At 38.7% G+C, this 20343-nt stretch overlaps 1 protein-coding gene across 1 annotated transcript in view; it reads right to left on the reverse strand.

Annotated features, from left to right (window-relative positions):
* Window positions 1–1006: 1006 nt before the first annotated feature.
* Window positions 1007–20343, reverse strand: part of ptk2bb (protein tyrosine kinase 2 beta, b) — a 35142-nt gene continuing 15805 nt past the window's right edge. The window contains exons 2-31 of the mRNA XM_037685840.1: window positions 18770–19012; window positions 17279–17457; window positions 17063–17150; window positions 14759–14838; window positions 14532–14594; window positions 14228–14282; window positions 13999–14139; window positions 13813–13887; window positions 11480–11581; window positions 11280–11397; window positions 10450–10492; window positions 10321–10355; window positions 10161–10205; window positions 9981–10078; window positions 9310–9391; window positions 9092–9192; window positions 8138–8253; window positions 7337–7437; window positions 7109–7198; window positions 6772–6976; window positions 5448–5556; window positions 5300–5359; window positions 5098–5220; window positions 4832–4984; window positions 4604–4639; window positions 3582–3606; window positions 3464–3498; window positions 3245–3379; window positions 3040–3120; window positions 1007–1671 (exon numbers count right to left, since the gene is read on the reverse strand). Coding sequence (XP_037541768.1) covers window positions 1456–1671; window positions 3040–3120; window positions 3245–3379; window positions 3464–3498; window positions 3582–3606; window positions 4604–4639; window positions 4832–4984; window positions 5098–5220; window positions 5300–5359; window positions 5448–5556; window positions 6772–6976; window positions 7109–7198; window positions 7337–7437; window positions 8138–8253; window positions 9092–9192; window positions 9310–9391; window positions 9981–10078; window positions 10161–10205; window positions 10321–10355; window positions 10450–10492; window positions 11280–11397; window positions 11480–11581; window positions 13813–13887; window positions 13999–14139; window positions 14228–14282; window positions 14532–14594; window positions 14759–14838; window positions 17063–17150; window positions 17279–17457; window positions 18770–18967 — 2988 coding nt within the window. The 5' untranslated portion in view covers window positions 18968–19012 and the 3' untranslated portion in view covers window positions 1007–1455. The remainder of the gene's footprint in view (window positions 1672–3039; window positions 3121–3244; window positions 3380–3463; window positions 3499–3581; window positions 3607–4603; window positions 4640–4831; window positions 4985–5097; window positions 5221–5299; window positions 5360–5447; window positions 5557–6771; window positions 6977–7108; window positions 7199–7336; window positions 7438–8137; window positions 8254–9091; window positions 9193–9309; window positions 9392–9980; window positions 10079–10160; window positions 10206–10320; window positions 10356–10449; window positions 10493–11279; window positions 11398–11479; window positions 11582–13812; window positions 13888–13998; window positions 14140–14227; window positions 14283–14531; window positions 14595–14758; window positions 14839–17062; window positions 17151–17278; window positions 17458–18769; window positions 19013–20343) is intronic.

Consider the following 20343-nt stretch of genomic DNA (forward strand, 5'->3'; position numbering starts at 1 on the left):
TTTAACCATTAAAGTGCTTTTATTAAGGAAAAGTTCAAGTGAGACACACCTTTGCTAAAATGTCGAGCAAACAAATAATTGTTAAGCTTGTTAAATTTTTACAAAATGCACAGGGAGTCCTCACTCTGTGCGCTCCCGCAGCTGTGGATCAGCTTTTGAAATGAAGCTGATTTGACCGTTTGCATTTATTCAGGAAAGTTAAACTGAGACACAACTTTGTTTATAATTTTGAGCAAACACAATTGTTTTTAAGTGTTAATCTTGTTAAATTCTTGTTAAAGTCCTCCCATACACGCTCCTGCCATTTGGCAGCCCGATTTTTGGCACAACACTGGCCCACGTTTCCAGGTGGTCAGCGGTGACTCATAACAAATACGATGCATCAACGGTGACTCATAATAGATGCGACTTATGCGGCGAAGCGACTTATTGTTTTTTTACTTTATTAGGCATATTTGGACTGATGCAACTTATACGGCGGTGCGACGTGTACGGCAAAAATAAAAAACCTACTTTTCCCTGCAAAATCATATCAAGGGATTTATCTCCAAAGTAATCGGACTGGGACTGGTCATAAAACCAACAGGAAGACGCACTGCATCCTGGTGGCGTTCACTGAACTCACTGGAAAGACATTTAGTCCGAGTCAGCCATCAGTTGAAACTAAAATAAAATTGGATTTTACATGTTGTAGGCTGGAGCACAGCGTCAGAAACAAACACACTGCTGTAGGAACACAACTTTCATTAAAAAAATTAAAAAAAAAACTTAAAATCAACAGGCATTTTAACCTCAATCGCAAATCAAAATGTTTTATTAACTATCATTCACCCCAAACTTTGTTATATTTATACTATTTTCAACTACATTTTAGTTAGCTTTCTTCTACATTGATGCAGTGCTTGTGGAAACATTTTTTACAGTTTATAACATTAACTTTGCTGAAGAGAAGTCTAGTTTAAGAGGAAAAAATGGTGGAGCATTTGGTTAGCGAGAAGGTTGCAGGTTCATCTCCCAGCTCGTTTGTTGTAGTTTACATGTTCTCCCCGTGCGTACGTGGGTTCTTTCCTCATAGTCCAAAGAAACACATGTTGGGTTTATCAGCTACTCTAAACTGTCATTATGTGCGAGTGTGTGAATGTTTTTGGTTTCATTGTTCTCTATGTATCTCAGAACTACTACAAGGTAGTGCCTCACTGGGACATTTCATTCAAAGTTTTTAAAATATTGCATAAAGTTGGGTCCTAAACATTGTCTGACTGGTCTGTATTCACCGAGTTACACGGTAGAATCGCGTCAAAATTAAACACTCTTACAAAAAAATGGCTGTTAAAAAAAAAAAAAAAAAAACAGGCTTGGTTGTGATAAGTTTCACTCCGACAAGAATGTCTGACTGTGCAACTTTTAGTTTGCAGAAATAAAAACCTGATTTAATCATTTTGCACAGTTAGCCACTCAGGGGTCGACTGGTTTAGCTAAATTAGCCCTGACTCGTGCTTGATCCACAGCGTCCAACATGTTCTTGCTGTCCATGGCCAGAGTGTGTGCAGCAGCCAGCATCTGTTTCTTGCACTCCTCCTTTAAAGATGTGATGGCGTTCTGCTGGGCCAGACGCATTTTACTAATCAGCTCCGCCATGTCGTTGTTGAGCAGCTTCTGGGTGCCTTCGATCTGTGGAGGCAGGAAAAACGTTACGACCTGGGATTTCTTCCATCCACAGAACTAAATATGCGTTCAGATCTTGTTAGGTGGGGCTTTTGTAGAAAGGTTATGAACAATTAATATCTTACCTGCTGTACATGGCTCTATGAATTTGATCCATGAGTTAAAGGCTAATGTAAGCAGGTTAAAGAGTTATAAGTGGATCGCTGCCATCTTCAAACAACTCCAAAGATTTTCATAGAGATCCATGTAAGCACAACTGTAAAGATTTCTGCACTGCTCTCAATTTTGCACAATAATTTTTTAAAACTAGACAATTATGTGGTTATTTCCAAGCACAGAATTAGAAATATAATGGAATGGTTATTGACAGCATTAGGTACAATTTGTGCTGCATTTATCACACTGTACGGTCTACATGTCATAACCACACATTGTTAATGCCTTGCTGTGTGCTGTGTTATCAGTCCAAAAGGGCATAGAAACAGGCTTTTTTAACATAAATAAACAAATATCTTGCATACTATGAAAACAAGGGAAAATATTTTTGCTGTAATAATCCTCCCATGAAGCCCAGGAAAGTGTAGCTGATAAAATTACAAAGTTTTGCAGTCGTTTTAGCCAGACAAATACACTTTTAAATATTTTACACAACAGCCATTATAGGCAAAAGCTAAAAAGGCCACATGTTTAATCAGTTATGAGCTAATACAATATAATACCTATAAAAAGTAATATATTGTTCTTTGACAAGCAGGTTCCTATATTTATAACCATTATAGGCAAAACAACATACTATATCTGTCCATCTTTTCAAACTGACCACAGGCTTCTTGGCTGAGTTTAGTTCCTTTGCTCACACATTTATGAGCTGCAGGAACTAATGACATCATGGAAGCTTGTGCTACCAAGACGGAAGCACAAATTCTTGCCTTGTTAGCTTAGACAGTTCTGTGGTCAGCCATTCCAGTTGATTTCTATTGGAGTGTTTGCATGTTCAAATCTAGCTGTAGTACCTTTGGTGCAGTTCGGGACACTTTAGGCAAAAGTGTCATTACATTGATGCTGAAATAATCTTGCTAAAGCAAAATACACAGCACTGTAAAGAGTTATAAAACAGTGCTCACATGAACCTCTATGAAATAATGAAACTGGAGTTGTGTTGAGGTGGCAGAAATCCACTTTAGTCTCAGCCCTGCTCATCAATCTGGTCAGAATTAAACTCTTTTCCTCCAAACCGGGAACATTCAAAAAGCTGTCTACAGCAGGTAAGATATTGTTAAAACTTTAGAATCCCACGTCAACAGATATGAGCTAGTCCTTTAAAACGTGATGAACTCTGCTTGGTGTGTGATTAAAGGGGACACTGTGCTGTACCTCAGTCCTGTTAGACTCATGTAAAGTGGGCAACACATCATCCACACTGCGAATCAGATCCCTTAAGGCCATCCCGACAGACTGCAGGCAGAAATCAATACAGTGAATTCATCTGTGGTGACTCAGGAAGTTTGTCTGCATTTTAAGTTTTTCAATAAAGCAGCTTCAACCTATAAAGTAGAGGGGGGATTATCTCAGCGTGTACCTTAACAATGGTAATATAATGTTCTGGCTGCAGCTCCGTGATGTCGTTCTTGAGTTGGACAACGACTTTGACCAAGTCCATGACGGTTTCGTAGACTCTGTCATCGGTGCGGTCGAGCTCGGCCGTGGGTGCAGCCTAGACAGAATTTTAAATATTATTATTTAATTTGTTTTGAGTGGTGTAAGAAGGACGCTGGCGCACCGAAGTTAATCTTATTACCTGCGCTTTTAGTCGTGGAGGTTTCTCAGGTGGTGCTGTAGAGCAGACAGATGTGTCACACACCAAAAGAACAAAATCTGTAAAGTATGAATCTAAAAGTTAATTTTAAAGTACTTACCAGGCTCACTGTCAGCTTCAGGGGGCTACAGAAAGAAAACGTTTACTTTTAAAACCATTTTACTACTTTTTTTTTTTGTCTCTCCAAACAGGTCTCACTTGTAAATGAGTCTTTTAGGCTCAATGTGATTTATCTGTTTAAATAAAGGTTGAATGAATGAATGAAAAAAAAAAAAAACTAGAATGAGTACTAGACAATACATGTTACCTATAAACAAAAATAAATAGGTGATGCCACAGGAGGCATTTTGAGCTAAATTTAACTGTTTTGTACAAGAAGAAGACTTTATGCTTTGGTACGGTGGTTCAACTGGGATTGGGACTGTGGCTCATGATACACTGAATGGCAGTCCAGAGATGCTCTCCAGAAATCAAATAAGGATTTTGAAATGCTTTCAAAAAGCTAATTTTTGCCATAATTGTTACATTAAAAGAAAACAGCCATAAATGGATAAAACAGCATTAATCATCCTGTTGCCATGGGGTCAAAATGAGTCATGGGGCAAACTGAGGCCTCGTGGCTCATTCTGACCCGAGTTCAACAGGAAGGTTAAGGATGTTAAAGGTGTTTGTGCAGTCATTGTGTTAAGTTGGTTGTTGGCAATGTTTGAGTACTTCAACCAGGATTAACTAGGGTCAGAACAAGTATTCTGGTGTTTTTTTTATTCAAAAGGTTGAACAAGTTGGGAACCACTGCTTTCATGTACCAACTGAGCTGCAGTGAATTAGTTTATGCAAATAGTTTGAATCCAAGTGAAATGCATTGATGAGAAAAATGGCTGAAATGACGGACTAAAGTTTAAAAGAACAAACTGCTTGTACCCATTACAGAGCAGAGGCACTGACGTATTCTCTCAAACATCATTTCCAGTTAAGGAAGTTGTCTACGATAGCGGTTTAGTGAACTAACGCGGCTCCTTATTTATGCATCTGAAGAAATTTGTTGTAGTTTCACTTTAAATGTGCTTTCATAACTGAGCTAAACCAGCAAAAGCTTTTCAGTGAGTGCTGGTGGACACCTACCACTGGAATGTCAGCATCCTCTGCTCCCATGGGGTCCTGTAAAAAAAAAAAGGTAGGTTCACTTTACGGACCCCAGAGCCTCTCTGTGGAACAGCTATCATAGGAACATTCGTTATAAAGCTAGTGGGGTGCTCTGCTCAGCCTCCAGGGTAACATTGAATATGTCAACAGAAAGACACAAGGACAGAGAGGGACACGGTCAAAAGCTAATGATGCTCTGGTCCCCACCAGGAGTTTCTCCTCCTTCTCCAGCCACTTCTTATCCTCCATCATCTCCTCTTTCTGCTGCCGCAGCGTGTCCTGCATGATCTGCCGTTCCTGCTGCCACAACCACTGAGCGTCCTTCTTGCTGTTCGGTTCCACTCGCAGGAACTCGCTCTCCTATGAGCAACATGTAAAGAGTGTAAGGTCTGTTGTTACAAAGTTCAATTAAACACATGGAGAATTACAAATGGTGTTAAAAGGAGGTTAAACTTGCAGGGTTATGGTCTTACCCCCATGCTGCGAGGTCGAGGGGACCTAAGAGGAAGCGTAAGAGTGTTTCTGGAGTCGACGGGGGACTGATACTCACACGGACTGGCCAGGTCCGGTGAGCTGGCACACAGAGCCTCATTCAGCTGCACAGGTACACACGTCAATTAGAATATAAAACCAAAACTGACAAACGCCCGAGGTTACTTTGATCCACTCCTGTACCTGGTTGTGTAGACTGATGCTGAGCGTGTTCCCGTACCTCCCTGGCATCAACCGGGAGGGCTTCAGTAAAGATAAAAACAAACGTTCTGAATCTGAACTGTGTGCTATAATGTAAAATACAATGTGGCTGGATTTTAGATATACATACCTTGGGAGGAGGTTCAGAAAAGTTGATCTTTGGTTCAAAATATCTGGTGGAGCGCGTTCTGTCTTGTTCTCTCTGTGCGTCCTGCTCCTTCTCCATCTTGTGGACGTCACTGACAGATTTGACACAGTTGGCATCATGCGTTTGAAATAGTAAAAATTTATTTATTAAGCAGGCTGACAGATGGGAGTACGTGGTGTAGAGCGAGTCGTGACTTCCTGTTTTTAACCAGTGACCTGTGGGTGATGCCGTTTATATGACTGTTACGGAGTAATGGTGTGTTTATGAGAAGTGGCAGTTCGCAGTAAAAAATAGTCGATAGGCTAAAGATAAAAATGTAAAAAGTGCCAGTTCTGAGTACCACACTTCGAGCGCTGGTCACTTCTAGATGCAGCGGGTGAAACGACTTCTGCGTGAGCCTTACGCAGGGGAACAACTCCTCACAAAAAGAACGCCTCAGCTCAAACAGAAAAAGAGTTCACCTCATCTCAAACAAACATCATTCATGTGTTTTTGTGTTTGAAACTGTAAAATAAGATTCATCTATTCTCTTGGGAACAAACAGACATTGTTTTGCAGGTGTTCAACTCAGCTCACAAACTTCTCAGTTGAACTAATGTAAATGTAATTTAAAAAAAAAAAAAACCTGTCACTATGAACTAATTTCCCATGAAACGGACAGATCGTTTTAATGAGAGCTTTTGGTTCAACTGACCTCGAAGTTTTCGAAACATCCGAACTCGCTACGTTGAGATTTCACCTTTATCAAAAAGGAGTTTTCCTCCCAGAATGGTTTCCCATGAAGAGAACACATTACAGAACCCTTTGTTTAATGACATTCCCTTTTCAGGAGATGGACAGAGACACCTTTTGGTGAAACATTGCATGTTATTAATTCCAAGATGTCATTTCTGTTTTATTTTATACCTGAATGTTTATTCATGAAAATGTGTGTTTAAAGTCATGTCTCTTTAAGAATATATTTTGTCGTATTGTCTCTTTTAAAAGAGTAACTTTTAAGGCAGACAGAAAAAAAGGACTAGATTTATTTAATAGGCCTTTATAAAAAAACATGACAAAGAGTTAAGACCACCCCCTTCAATCTCTGAAACACACAGAGAGTTAAGTTTCACTTCTTCACATCTACTTCTACGACTTCTTCCACCACACAACGAGGTTATTTGCATAATAAATGCATATCTTATGAGCTTAACTCATAACTGATAATTAACAATATATATCCATCCCCATATCACCCTACACTTATTAGATAATCTGCCCGTGTCCACCTTTAGCCATTGTTTTGTCATTTGTAACAAACATGCACCTGATCTTGACCACGAGCTCTGTGAAAGTGGGCCTCTCTCTGGGGTCGTAGGACCAGCAGCGGGTCATGAGCGAGTAGAGAGCAGGGGGGCAGTTGTCCGGTTTGGGCAGCCGGATGCCCTGCTCCAGCTGGTTGATCACGTCTTTGTTCTCCAGCCAGAAAAACGGCTGCTGCCCCTGGCTCATGATCTCCCACACGCACACAGCTGCAGAGCAACACAAACACATCAACGGATCAAAACAAGCATATTTAACTTTATAGTTCTATGTGAAATTATTTGACAGAATGAAGGAAAACGATGAGTACAGAAGTTGAGAGAAATATGTGACCGGCTCACCGAACATCCAGACATCACTTGATGTAGTGAAACGTCTAAAGTTGATGGATTCTGGGGCCATCCACTTGATTGGTAAACGAGTAATGGATGCTACAATAAAAGGTTTTCAAAATGTTTTTACTCGTTTTAGAATTTTGTTGACAAAAACTTGTACATTAGATTGGCTTCTATGCTACTTTTTGACATACATCATCTTGGAAAATAAAATATTTTGGCTGTATACTGTACCTTTGTAGTATTCTTCATCCTCTATGTATCTGGACAGGCCAAAATCTCCGAGCTTCACAGACTCCAGGCTGGCGACTAACACGTTCCTCACTGCAATGTCTCTGAAATAATACAAAAAATTAAAGGAAAATACCAGTAATGTAGCTACAGATACAAAACGTAACACAAAATCAAGTCAAGACGGAACCTATTAGAAACTATTGAAGTAATGATCTCTTATCACCAAACAGCAAAGGCAGACAATAATGTTTTTGTCCATCTTAGTGTGTGTATGGGTGTGTTTTATGTGCCTGTCTGTTGGCAAAATATCTAATGGACCACTGGACAAATTTTAATGAAGTCCACAGAAAGGAATCATTGGATGTTTACCAATACCCCAGCGCATAATCTGAGTTTAGACACATTTGTTTAAAAATCTGCCAATAACTGTATGGAATCCACTTTTTCTGTCAGTAAAATATCTCAAAAGTATAGGAATAATTCTTGCATGGTTTTTATTGTAACTTTCAGGAAATAATCATTAGATGTGCAACTACTATTATAACACGTTGGGAGTAAACCAAATTCAAGATGGCTGCCACAACCAACAGACTTTCAAACAAAAAAAAATGTCTATAAATCAGTCAGATTTCCAACTAATGAGGTAAAATTTGATGGAGCTGGAATCATTCACAACACATACTTTGAGCATGAGATCGTACATATTATTGTTAAGGTATGACCAAAATGACCAGAGTATAACTAAACAATTCTTGCACAAAAGGTGGAGAGAAATAGCATTTATTTTTTTAATTTCCTCACCTGTGAACCAGGTTGACTCCTTCGAGGTAGACGAGGGCTTTGCAGATCTGTAGGCTGAACAGAACCAGAGTTGTGTTTGTCAGCTTGTTCTGGTTCTGGGTCAGGTATTTTCCGAGCTGCAGGAATGTCAGTTACACAGTCAATCAGATGAACTATTCAACATCAGCGCTAGACCTGTCACGATAACAAATTTTGCTGGACGATTAATTGCCTCAAAAATTATTGCAATAAACAATAATAGATTGAGATTTGACAATAATTAGTAATTCTTGTCAAATTTAAGAAGAATTGTTGGTTAATTTTTGGTGTAGTACCTTTTAGACCACCGGATGGCAGTATAAGACTGCTTGAACCGAAGGATGGATAGTGAGGGCGTGAGCAGCGTGTTTCTAAGAAAAATGGGATGGGCCGTCTCTCTTTCCTTTTATTGGTTCTCAAAATGGCGGATGCTCAGTGTGATTTGAGCTCTTTAGCATAGCATTTTTCACACCAAGCTTTTAATAAAACAATCAGTAAACAAGTTCTCAGCTTCTTTTTGCAGAGAAAAACAACTTTGTAGTAGATGAAGGCACGAGTTTCAACTCTGAATTTTGGAGCTTCGACAAGACAGAGATTTTTTTCTCGAGATCAGCCAGTTAGCTTAGTTTGTAGCTTAGCTTCTCAGCTTAGCCGCTTTTAACAATCCAAAAACACAATTTTGGAAGATTAAAATGGATTTTAAAGAGAAAAGAGAAAGGGAGGGGTCAGTGAAGAGCACCGCAGTTGAGCTTTATGTCATCCAGTGTCTTCAGTAGAAAGAGAGAGAAACGAAGAAACGATAAAGCCGATAAATGAAAATGAGGTTGATAATTTTCATTTATCATGCGATTAATTGATTTATTGTTTATCCTGACAGGCCTAATCAGTGCTGGCATAAAAAAAAAACAGGATCCAACTACAAACACTGGAACAGACCTCTCCGTACTGATAGAGCTCCATGACGATCCACACCGGATCCTGCTCTATGATTCCAATCAGTCTGACGATGTGAGGATGGTCGAGGTTCTTCATAATAACTGGAAAACAAAGATAAGCAATGACAGTAGCTCTCCAATGTGTAATGCCACTTCTGTTGTTGTACAGCAGAAATAGTAGTGTTTATTTCAAAAGTACGGTAATTTTCATGTTTGTACCTGCTTCACTCATGAATTTTTCCATCACGTCAGGTGAACAGTCCTTGCAGGTCTTAATTGCCACATTAATCCGCTCACCATTCTGTTAGAATAGAGATTGATTAAAAATAATAATAATTAAAAAGACGGTGAGGGCTTTTTTTGCTGCGAATACATCTCTCCTTCAACCTTTTATTGTCTAATTCGATACTGTGAATCTGTGGCACATTTCTTCCTCACTAGCCAAGCAATGGTATTGCATCAGTCTGGATCTTCACAAATCTCAGCTGTTTGTACCTGTGAAGTTGTGGACTGAAGGTGTTCTGGGTGTGGCATGAGGCAGATCACTACTGTGGCTGCTAATTGCCAGTCTGTGCCATATGTAGAAGATAATTAACTCAGTTTGCTTGTTTTTAATTAATAAAACTCAAACTTTCTCTATGTTAAGTCTCCAATGAGCTGAGTTATAAAACCCTTTGGGGGCTCGTCCGGGATGTTTTGAAATTGTAAATGGAGACTGAACACAATGCTGAGAAGTAAATACAGATATCCATGTGAAAACCCAGGCGCACCATAAGTCCACACCTTCACAGGTACAGCCTAGTCATGCAGAATCAGACAGATTCAGCGCACATGTTTGGACAGTGAGAATTACTGATTTATCTAAACCATAAATATCAACAGGATCTTACAGATTTCTTGTACACTCCCTCGTAGACTTCTCCAAAAAAGCCTGCCCCGAGAATTCGACCCAGAACAATGTCAGTTCGCTCAATCCCATACTTCACAGCTGAAGAGCAATGATGACAGGTGTGAAAGACCAGAAATAGGTATTTTTCTGAAAACCCAGCAAGTGACAGCTTCAGACAAACCTGATTTGGGCCTCTCATCAAGAATCTCACAGTAGATATCAGATCCTGAAAAAAGAAAAAAAAGAAAGAAAGAACCTCAAATCAACAGATTTTTTTTTACAGCTGGAAACTGATCATTGTGACATGACTGTTAACGGATATTATAAAAAAAGCATCTCACCCATACTGTGTCGGGACGAGGAGTTGTCTCTGCTGCTACAGAGAATAAACAGAATGAAAGAAAGGGGACAAATGTTCAAACTATGACTTTTTAAAAGTGAAAAAAGGATTTAATAAAACAACTTCTCACCCTGTAGGGATGTCAGGGAGGGAAATCCGTGTAGCTTTAGGATCTAATTTAGAAATAAAAATGTAAGTTCAGGTTACATGTCATGAACATATTCCCAAAAAACCTAAGTGTAGTTCAGAGCTTTGTGAACAATTAATACCTTACCTGTTTTAGACAGATCTTTCATATACAGTAGTCCCTCATTTATCGCGGGGGATCCGTACCCAGAAGCCCCACGATAAGTAAAAAACCGCAAAGTAGGAATAGTAGTACAAGTACCGGTAGTAAGTAGTAGATCATCCACACTCTTAAAATATTCTAAACAATTTTTCTAAACTATAAAAGAGCACAGAATGTCATGATTTCAGGCAGCACTAATATATAAAAAATTTTAAATGGAAAGCCTAGCATCCTTTACGGCACATCATCCGCCACCGTTTTAAACTAAGATCATCTTGTGATGAGAAATATTAAATTGTTTTAGCAGTTCTGGATTATTTGTCAAAGTATTAGCTTGATGTTTGTAAAACTAACTCAGAACAGGTTTTCTGTTTTATAAGCAGAATTAGCTGTACAGACCATCTTAAATTTGGTTGATTTCAAAACTTAAGCAGTTGTGGCTGTAAAGTAAATCCAATGATTATTTTCTCCATATTTTATTAGACTCCATCCAAGGGTTATAATATACTTTTATACACAAACATAATAGTCTATTTCTCCAAAATGAGATTCTTCAAAGAGCCATCTGCAACAGGTAGTGTGCACTTCCACAGAACTCTGCATGTGCATGATATCAAATCCCTTTGTGCCTGCTCTTTATTGTAGGTTTTAGATAAAAGCAGGAGCTGTACCTTTGTTAGGCCTGTAGATAATACTGTCATCTGTGTCATTCTCCAGGCGACAGTATCCATCAATGAGATCCATCATGTTCTCTGCCACAGGCACAGAGGCCACGCTGATCGATAACCGCTGCCAAAGACAGAAAATCAGGACATGAAACAATGTGCGCTGGTTCAGAATCCCAATCCAAAACGCTGCTTGTTGCATTTACTTGTTTGGCCCCCTCGATGTCGATGTTCAGGAGCGCCTTGTCGTCGCTCTGTGGTAGGCACTGGATTCTCTTTATTTGCTTGAAGTCTGCTAGGAACACCGCCTGGGGCACAAAGTCAGAGTAGCAATAAATTGATTTGTTTAGGGTGAGACTTTCTAGTTTCGACACGATAAAGTGTCTACTGATCGCTTTAAACAAGACTTTGTTTTTGCTTGACATGTTGGGACTCAATACTGGGAGGTAAAAAAACGCTTTCAAATCAAGAAAAAGAGATGTCACATATACCAGAGGAAGGTATAGAAAATGGTTTTGTGTGCAACCCTATTGTGTAAGCTTGCACAATGACAAATTTATCACACCTATGTTGGACATTATCAAGGTTTTTGAACTTTTTCTATCTTTGTGTTACATTTAAAGTCCCATTTTGCTCATTGCATAATATTATGGTTCTGTCTGGATCGTCATAGTTTAGTTAATTGTTTTTTACATGTTAATTCTTAGTCATGTTAGCCTGCTCTCCTGTCACACCTGGTTCATGTTTACTAATCAGCACACCTGTCCCTCGTTTGTCGTTAACTCGTATAAACACGCCCTGGTTTCCTTCAATCTCAGTTAGATCCTCGTTGTTTTCACCTTTGACCTTTGGTAGGCTTATCTTAACTTTTTTTTTTTTTTTTGCAATTTTAGTGCTTTTATTTATGTAATGTTTTTGCCTCCAATATCTCACTCGGTTAGTAATGAAGTGTACAGTTCTATACTTCCTGGATTTCTGTCCTTTCTCCTCAATTTATGACCCTCGTGTAAAACCTGAACATCACAATCGCAGGTTGAGCAAAACTGTTTATTTCTTTTTTCTTGATGTAGTACACTTTCAAGGCGCAGACAGATAAAACTATTGGACAAATGCAAACACCGGAAAATATGTTTTTATTAGGGATGCACGATATCATCGACATGGTATCGGTCGATATTAGCGTTAAAGTTCAATATCGGACATCGACCATTCCATCAAAATAACTCAACGATAGAAAGGACGCTGTTTTTGAATGGCAACCCAGTGACAAGGATGCCTGCAGCGGCAGCACAACGTGATGACGTCATGTGCGCCTACCTGATCTCACGGCAGAGAGGAAAATTCAAAATGTCGGCTGTGTGGAAGGTTTTATTTTTTGTTGGTGAGGATGTCGGATTCCGAAGATTTATGGACTACATTGAGCCTCGCTACATCGTCCCCAGTCTGAGATCTTTCTCTGATGTAGCCTTACCAGAGTTACAAGCCGTCATTTCCGACATCATTGAGAAGCTAATAGCCGATAGCACTTGGGTGAGTTTTACCACAGACATTTGGACGTCGTGTTAGCCCCGTTAGCATGATTAGTCTTATGGCACAATGGATAGACAAATATAAGAGGGCTAACAAGAGGGCTATGTTCTGACAAAGGAAAGTATATATAAAAAATCCAATATCGTGCATCCATAGTTTTTATTATACTTGTTTTAGCTACAGCCTCAAGTTTCAACTGACTGCCATTTGAGTTGTTTTAACAGATAAAGTGATGCCAAGTTAAAGAAGTAAACAGTGATTGCGCATAGATTTGTGCATGAAAAGGAGGAAAAGTTTGCATGTGGTTCTGGGTGTTATCCCACAACAAAAATAATCTGAAAATTATACATTTAAGTGGCACAGCAATTATTTGTCATGGAACTCGTGACAAAAGTCAGATGTTTTTTCTGTCTATTTGAATAACGTCCAGAAGATACTTGTGCACTGGACATGGCGCCATCGCGTTACGACATAAGTACTACAAAGTTGTCTTTTATGACGAGGCTGTAAACTTCTGGTCTTCATCTAAACAGTAGGGGTCACTGCTTCAGGGGAAATGAACGGCGCAAAAGAATACAGGAAGTCCGTTCTTCAAACACAAATGCATCTACAAAGCTTCATCAAATCTGCTTTAAACTAGTGTCTTACTGAACTGCAACCTACTGGCAATTAGTTACCAATTTACTTTCAAATTAAATCTGTTCTGATACTCAGTTTAGTGTCAGAAAACAGTGAGAAATAATTAATAAGTTGAATAAATTTGCAGAAATGTTTATGGTTACATGTGTAAACGATGAATACCAACTTCGCATAACTCCAAGTGAAGATTTGCGTATTTTCTCGTAATTGTGTGTCCTTGAATAATCACCAACAGTCTAAGAACAATTAAGCTTTGAGGTTTGTAACAATTGCACCTTTTTTTTCCCCATTTGTATTTAAACCTACAAAAACAAATCTGCTTGTACAGAACGGATAAAAACAGAGAACACCTAAATGGTTTCAAGCTCACCGCTCCGTCTTTCTGAGTGCGCTGACGGATGCCTCTTCCTCCAATGACCAGCTCCACTGAAAGACTCCAACCTTGCTGGTGTAGAACAAAAACATCTTTATAATAAAACAAACGTCAACCACAAAGAGTTACAAGCGAACAATAGCCATAGAGTTTGGCACTGAAAGGACATTATTCGGCACTCACCACTAGCTCACACCGGAAGACCTCCTCATCGTAGCTGCTGAAACTTTTGAGGGTCTCAAAAAACTTAATCATGCAGTCGTCCTCTTTGAGTGCCGCATACTGTTGAAATGTTTGTTGGATCATCTTCCGTAGCGGCTTAGCCTGGAGCAGAACAGAAAAAAATAGTTAGAAATTAATAGTCACACACTCTAATGCACGAGTCGTAACTGATGAATAAAATCATGTTTACCTTCAGGCTGTTAATCAGCTGATGAGGGAAAAAAAGGTCTAGACCCACTTCTTTTCTGAAAGGGTTAAAGCAAAAACACACAAAAACTAAATTAAAGCGTGGATTTTGCTTTTAAGCACAACTAAAGCATTGCTCATAAGATCTTTCCTTTAGGTGGAGAAGAAAAAAAAACCCTGCTAAATTTCCAAGAGGCACAGATGTTCTAACAAGCTGAAAACTCACTCACTTATTCAAGTAAACATACGTCAAAGCACAACGCTAAAAGCTTTCACACGACACAGACAGCCGTAGAGTAAAAACTCACTCCAAGAGCTCAAAGTTTGATTTCTTTTCAAGGCCTTTTGCATTCATGTCTTTATAGAACCTCCTGTAAAAATAAAATAAAATTATACAAGCAGCAAACAAATTGTTGACACGTTTAATTCGTTTCAGCTGATAGGTGGTGTTATTTACCCATAATGCAAAGGTGAACCAAGTACCAGCAGTGCAAGACTTGCATAATGTACTCTGAATTCAAAGAAAATGACTCACCTGAGCTCCAAGCAGCCGAGCTGGAGCGCCATCCCATCACTGACTTTACTTGCATGATACTGCATGTAGTCACTACGTACCTGTGAGGAAATGTTGGGAGCTGTTATGTAAGCGTGGGCCAAAACTGAACAGTTTCACCGTAATTAGCCAATATTTGTATGTATTTCACATGACTTCCTACAAAATTATATTCCAATCAGCTAAATTTGAATTTGGCACAGTAATACACCAAAACAATCCAGTAGGACAATAAAACATTTTAGCATATTTGTTTGCTGTAACTTGTCCTGTTTAACGGTTTGGATGATACAACACCAACTTTTTACAATAAAAAAAAAAACATGTTTCAATTAAATAAATTCTTAATTTTCACATTTTTGTGAGTGTCTTATATGAACAAGCCCTGTACTCAAAAACATTCATTTATTCATGACCTCACTATTGTCACTATCAGTGAAAAGAGTTCAGATTTGAAGTTTCTGTGCAGAAGTTATGAACAGTTAACATCTTACCTGTTGTACATACCTCTTTGACTGACCTCAGTTTGGGAAAATAAGAGTTTAATTTAACAGTGAGACCAGGTGGGCCATGGCTAAAATGGACTGTTGCCATCCTAAAACCAATACCAATCCTAAATATTTCAGTTGTTTACAAGAACGTCATTTTATTGTGCAAATTCTTATGAAGCATTCACACTATTGTGATCCATTTTTCGGAGTCTTTCTTGTCCCGCAGTTTTCAAGTTATTTCTACAAATCATATATCAAAACGTTCAACTCATTAAGGAGTTGGGTGCTATGAATTTTGGTATTGGTGCAACGTCAGTGTATTGAAATATTTAGCCTTTTCTGGCATTTTTTTTCCTCATAAAAAATTAACTGAGCTCATTTTACATCCTTCAGCTCTTTAGATCAGTTTACAAACTTCTACTGCTCCTTTCACATTTTGTTCTGGCTCAGCTTATTTCAGCTGTAAATTGAAACTTTTTTCAGCTACTTTCAGCTAATATTAGCTGTTTTTTCAGCTGTTTTGTGCTCCTTTCAGATTATTTCTGCTAACTACAACATTTAGTTTAAACTTTTTCTGCTATTTCAGCTACTATTTAGTTATTTTATGCTAATTTTAGCTTTATCAGCTAATTCCACATTTTTTGCACTCATTTCAACTACTGGTATTTTAAGAATAATTCAGCAAAACTGCTCTCTCCACTTCCTTCTGGTGATTTAAGCTTTGTTCCATCTTTTTAGCTACTTTCAGCAGTTTTTTGCTAATTTCTGCTTTTTTCTGATAAATGCCACTTTTTTGGGCTCATTTATGCTTCTTTCAGCCTAAGTGGGCACATGTGTTCTTTCCTCTTCCTTCTGCTAATTTAAGCTTGTTCCACCATTTCAGTTGGCTTTTTAGCTTTTTTTGTTTCATTTTTAGCAAATTTAAGCTGTTTTCAGATAAATTCAAGTTCTTCATGGTAATTTCTGCTACTTTCAGCCTAATTAATATATTTATGATAATTTCAGCTTGTTATGCTCTTTTCAGCTTTTTTCTGCTAGTTTCAGCACTTTTTATGCAATTTCGGCTATTATTTAGCTATTTTATGCTAATTTTATTTTTTCAGCTAATTCCACTTTTTTTTTTTTTTTTAGCTCATTTCAGCTCTTTCCACATCCTTCAGGTAGTTTAATGTTATTTCTGACTTGTCAGCTTCTTTTCAGCAGTTTTTTTAAGCTAATGTCTTAATTTTTGTGCTCCTTTCTTGTTATTTAAACCTAATTCTGCAAATGTGTTCTTTCTTCTGCTAACTATGACTTGTTCTACCATTTCAGCATGTTTTTAGCTAATATTAGCTGTTTTTAGCAAGTTATTCTGCTACAAGCAGTCACACTGCATTTTCGCAGGAAATGCAATTTCTCTAGTTAAACTTTACATCCCATCAACTTTGTGTACACAGTTATTTACACAAATTCTCAGATTAATTGCAAGCGCAGATAGCAGTTAAGTCCTGTGCAGCTTATTCCTGCAGGTATATTATACTGTCGCTGAATTAAATGTTAAGTACAAAATTGACGCAACCACCCCCCAAAAAACAACCATGAATAAATTATTGCTTGCAGGAAGTGTGAACATTTTCAGACTGGAGTTATTTTAAGATGACAGTAATTCATTTTCGTCTTGGTCACATTGGAATTTTAGTTTCAGGTTTAAACTATTTATCCACATGTGAAGTCATTCAAAAAGCTATCTGCAACAGGTGAGATATACGGTAAAGTTACTGATTAAAGCAACAAAGAAAAAATCTAAACAGCGTACCTGTTGGTAAAAATAGATAAACGTGGATCTGTCATTTTTAAATTTTTCCAGGAAATTAACCGGAATGTATCTTATTCTGAGATCATACCTGTTAGGTAAGAACAGAAACATGATACAAATTTAGATTAGGTTGGTCAACATCACAAACTTTAATATCTAACAAATATCAGACAGTAAAGTTTGTCAAAACATAAAACCCTGATAATCAGTTGGTACCTCCACTCAGCCTCCACATGAAGGCTCTCGTAGCGCTGCTCCACCTCACCAACGGTCAGATCTGGATGGAGCCAGTGAAGTTCTTCTGACTTTAAGTGCTTCAGCATGAGACCATAGCATCCTTCAAGTTCAACGTTTGGACCCAATCGACCGCTGGCCAGAATGGAATGAATGATGGCCTGAGGAACAAACAACTTCTGTAAAGGTTTGGTCTTTGTTTATCTTTTAAGGCCATTTGTGGTTGGCGTTTATCACATTTATTTTTTTCTGTACATTTTTTGCATCCTAACTACTTCTGCATATTTTGTGTTATTTTAGCTGTTCATAGCCAAATATTCAGCTCCTTCAGGAAATACATACTGTGACTTTTTTTTCCTTGTATAACTTATATAGATATCCAAACATTTAACTTTTTACAAATAGTTTCCTTACAGTCAAATATTTAGATAAAATTCCTCATAACCTCCATCCATCCATCCATTATCTTTTACCCCCTTCTTCCATTTTGGGTCCCGGGGGTCGCCGGTGCCCATGTCCAGCAATCACTGTGCGAGGGACGGGGGACAACCTGGACAGGTCTCTAGTCCATCACAGGGCCACATAGAGACAAACGAGACAACCATTCACTCTCTCACTCACACCTAGGGACAATTTAGTTACCAATCAGCCTAACATGCATGTTTTTGGTCTGTGGGAGGAAACAGGAGCACCCAGAGAAAACCCACGCATGCACAGAGAGAACATGCAAACTCCACCCAGAAAGGCCCCCGAACCGGGATTTGAACCAAGGACCTGCTCGCTGAAAAGCAACAGCTCTACCAGTTGTGCCACCATGCTTCTTCATAACATAAATATTAAAATACTGTACAATAAGATCTCTTTAATTGCTTTTAAATAAATCTGATTCAGCATGCTTGATCCATTTTTCTTTTTATGCTACTTTTATCTATTAGCTACTTTTAACTTTTAGCTAACCTTTTGTTCCTACAGCTTTTAGGTAGACTTCTGCTCTAACTTTTGGAAAGATTTTTGCTAGCTTTAAGGTACTCTTTGGCTGCATTTAGCTAGAATTTTGCTAATTTAAGCCTTTCGTTTACTTTTTGCTACATTTAGCTTCTAGCAAGCCTTTTGCTACATTTAGCTTCTAGCAAGTCTTTTGCTACATTTAGCTAGCTTTTTGTTACATTTAAATTTTAGCCAGTGTGTTGCTTCTTTTATTTTTACCAACTTGGTTTCAGCTTTTTCAGCAGATTTCAGCAGTCATTCAGCTTTCACACCTCGAGTTTGACTTCCGTCCATCCATCCGTCCATCCATTATCTTTTACCCGCTTCTTCCATTTTGGGTCACGGGGGTCACCAGTGCCCATGTCTGGCAATCACTGTGCAAGGGGCGGGGTACACCCTGGACGGGTCGCAAGTCTATCACAGGGCAAGTTTGACTTCCTTTATTGTAATTCTCTCTTTTCTTCCCCCATATTTTTCTGCTCTTACCTTCATTTTCCAGGAGCTGTCACATTTGACCAGCTTGAAGTTTTTTCCCAGGTTGTTGTTGGTGCAGAAGCACACCTTGAGGATTTTTACTGGTCCTCCGTCTCCAGGCAACTGCTCCTCGGTGCTGGGCTCTGGGTCACTTTGCTTTGGACTGGGCACCTTCCAGGACAGGGTGTCCCCGGACATCACCTCGTACATTGTCACAGTTGGGTTGGTGTCAACATAACCACATCATGCTTTTGACTAAAACAGAAAAATACAAAATAAACAGGAATTCAACTCAGCTGAAGCACAACACACTAAAGTTCAATGACACATACGCTACCTGTAGGGATGTTGAACTCAGTTACCAAAAGGAGCCAAAATTTAAAAAAAACTTTGTCCGAGCCACAAACCACTTTCAGCCGATACATTAACTCGAGTCAAATACCCGATATCATTTCTTGGTTGCAGGTTTATCAACAAGAGTTTGATCTGCCTCATTGGACATTCTGTTGCTCTTTCCACATCAGAATTAATAATGACAGAATGATCCAACCTTCTTTCTGACCTCACAGTTAGGCAGCTGGCAAGAGAAGTCTACACTAAATGATGTATTTATCCATTTTTAGAGAAAACATTAGAAGAGATGCAATATTTGACATTTAAATCATCATCTTGGGGGACCAGATTTGGCCCGTGGCTCTTGACATATGAATAAATACATCTTGAGCCCTGCATTCTGTGACTGGTTTTGTCATAGTACTACAGCCAATTTATCCTATCCCTCCTGTCATCTTGTGCCACATGGCTGCAATGATTCACAACATTTCATTTAGAAGATCTGCAGATAACATTCCTCCCATATTTGCGACTTCAAGTAAGGACCTGTACAGCTCGTCAAGCGCAACTGCGATACCGCAGACTCCTGTATCATCTCAAATGACTCCAAACAAAACCAAGTGCTCCCACTAAACTCACATGTAACTAACGTTTCATAACATAATTCCTGCAGCTGAATGACAGAAGTGGTAGCCTTTACCAAGACGACCAGGTACAGCAAAGTTCTGTAAACCAAGACGACAGAAACCACATGCTCTGTGGTGCACTGATGCTATTAACCTGTTAGCGCTGGTCTGCTTTGATGTTTAGTTCATACAGAGAACAACTCGACTGTGACAAAAACTTTAAAATATAACAAACTAAAAGTAATAATTGTTGAATGTGAGATTAGAAAACTGTTTCCTATATGCTTTTGTTAAATTGTAGCTAGCTTTGTTAGCTTAGCTTACATTAGCACACAGACTGGAAAGTTGGCTAATCCTAATTCTTTAAAAAAATTAAAAGGGAAATTTGTTTGTTGCTGTTGTTTACACTTTTTTTTTTAATGGCCACTCCTGCCTGCAAGGGTCACCACTGCGAGTAAACTTGCATGAAAGATTTTGCAATTGTTTTGTGGCCAGCTGCTACTTGACGCTACCTGGGCTCGACCCTGCAGCCTCAGGATTACACGACCACCGAGCTACCACACCTGTCTGTTGCTGTTCCAATTGCATATTTATACAGGTAAATCAGAAAAAAAAATACCTTCGCAT

The sequence above is a fragment of the Nematolebias whitei genome, chromosome 12 (genome assembly GCF_014905685.2).
Source record: "Nematolebias whitei isolate Nwh7 chromosome 12, NemWhi1, whole genome shotgun sequence".
NCBI lineage: Eukaryota > Metazoa > Chordata > Actinopteri > Cyprinodontiformes > Rivulidae > Nematolebias > Nematolebias whitei.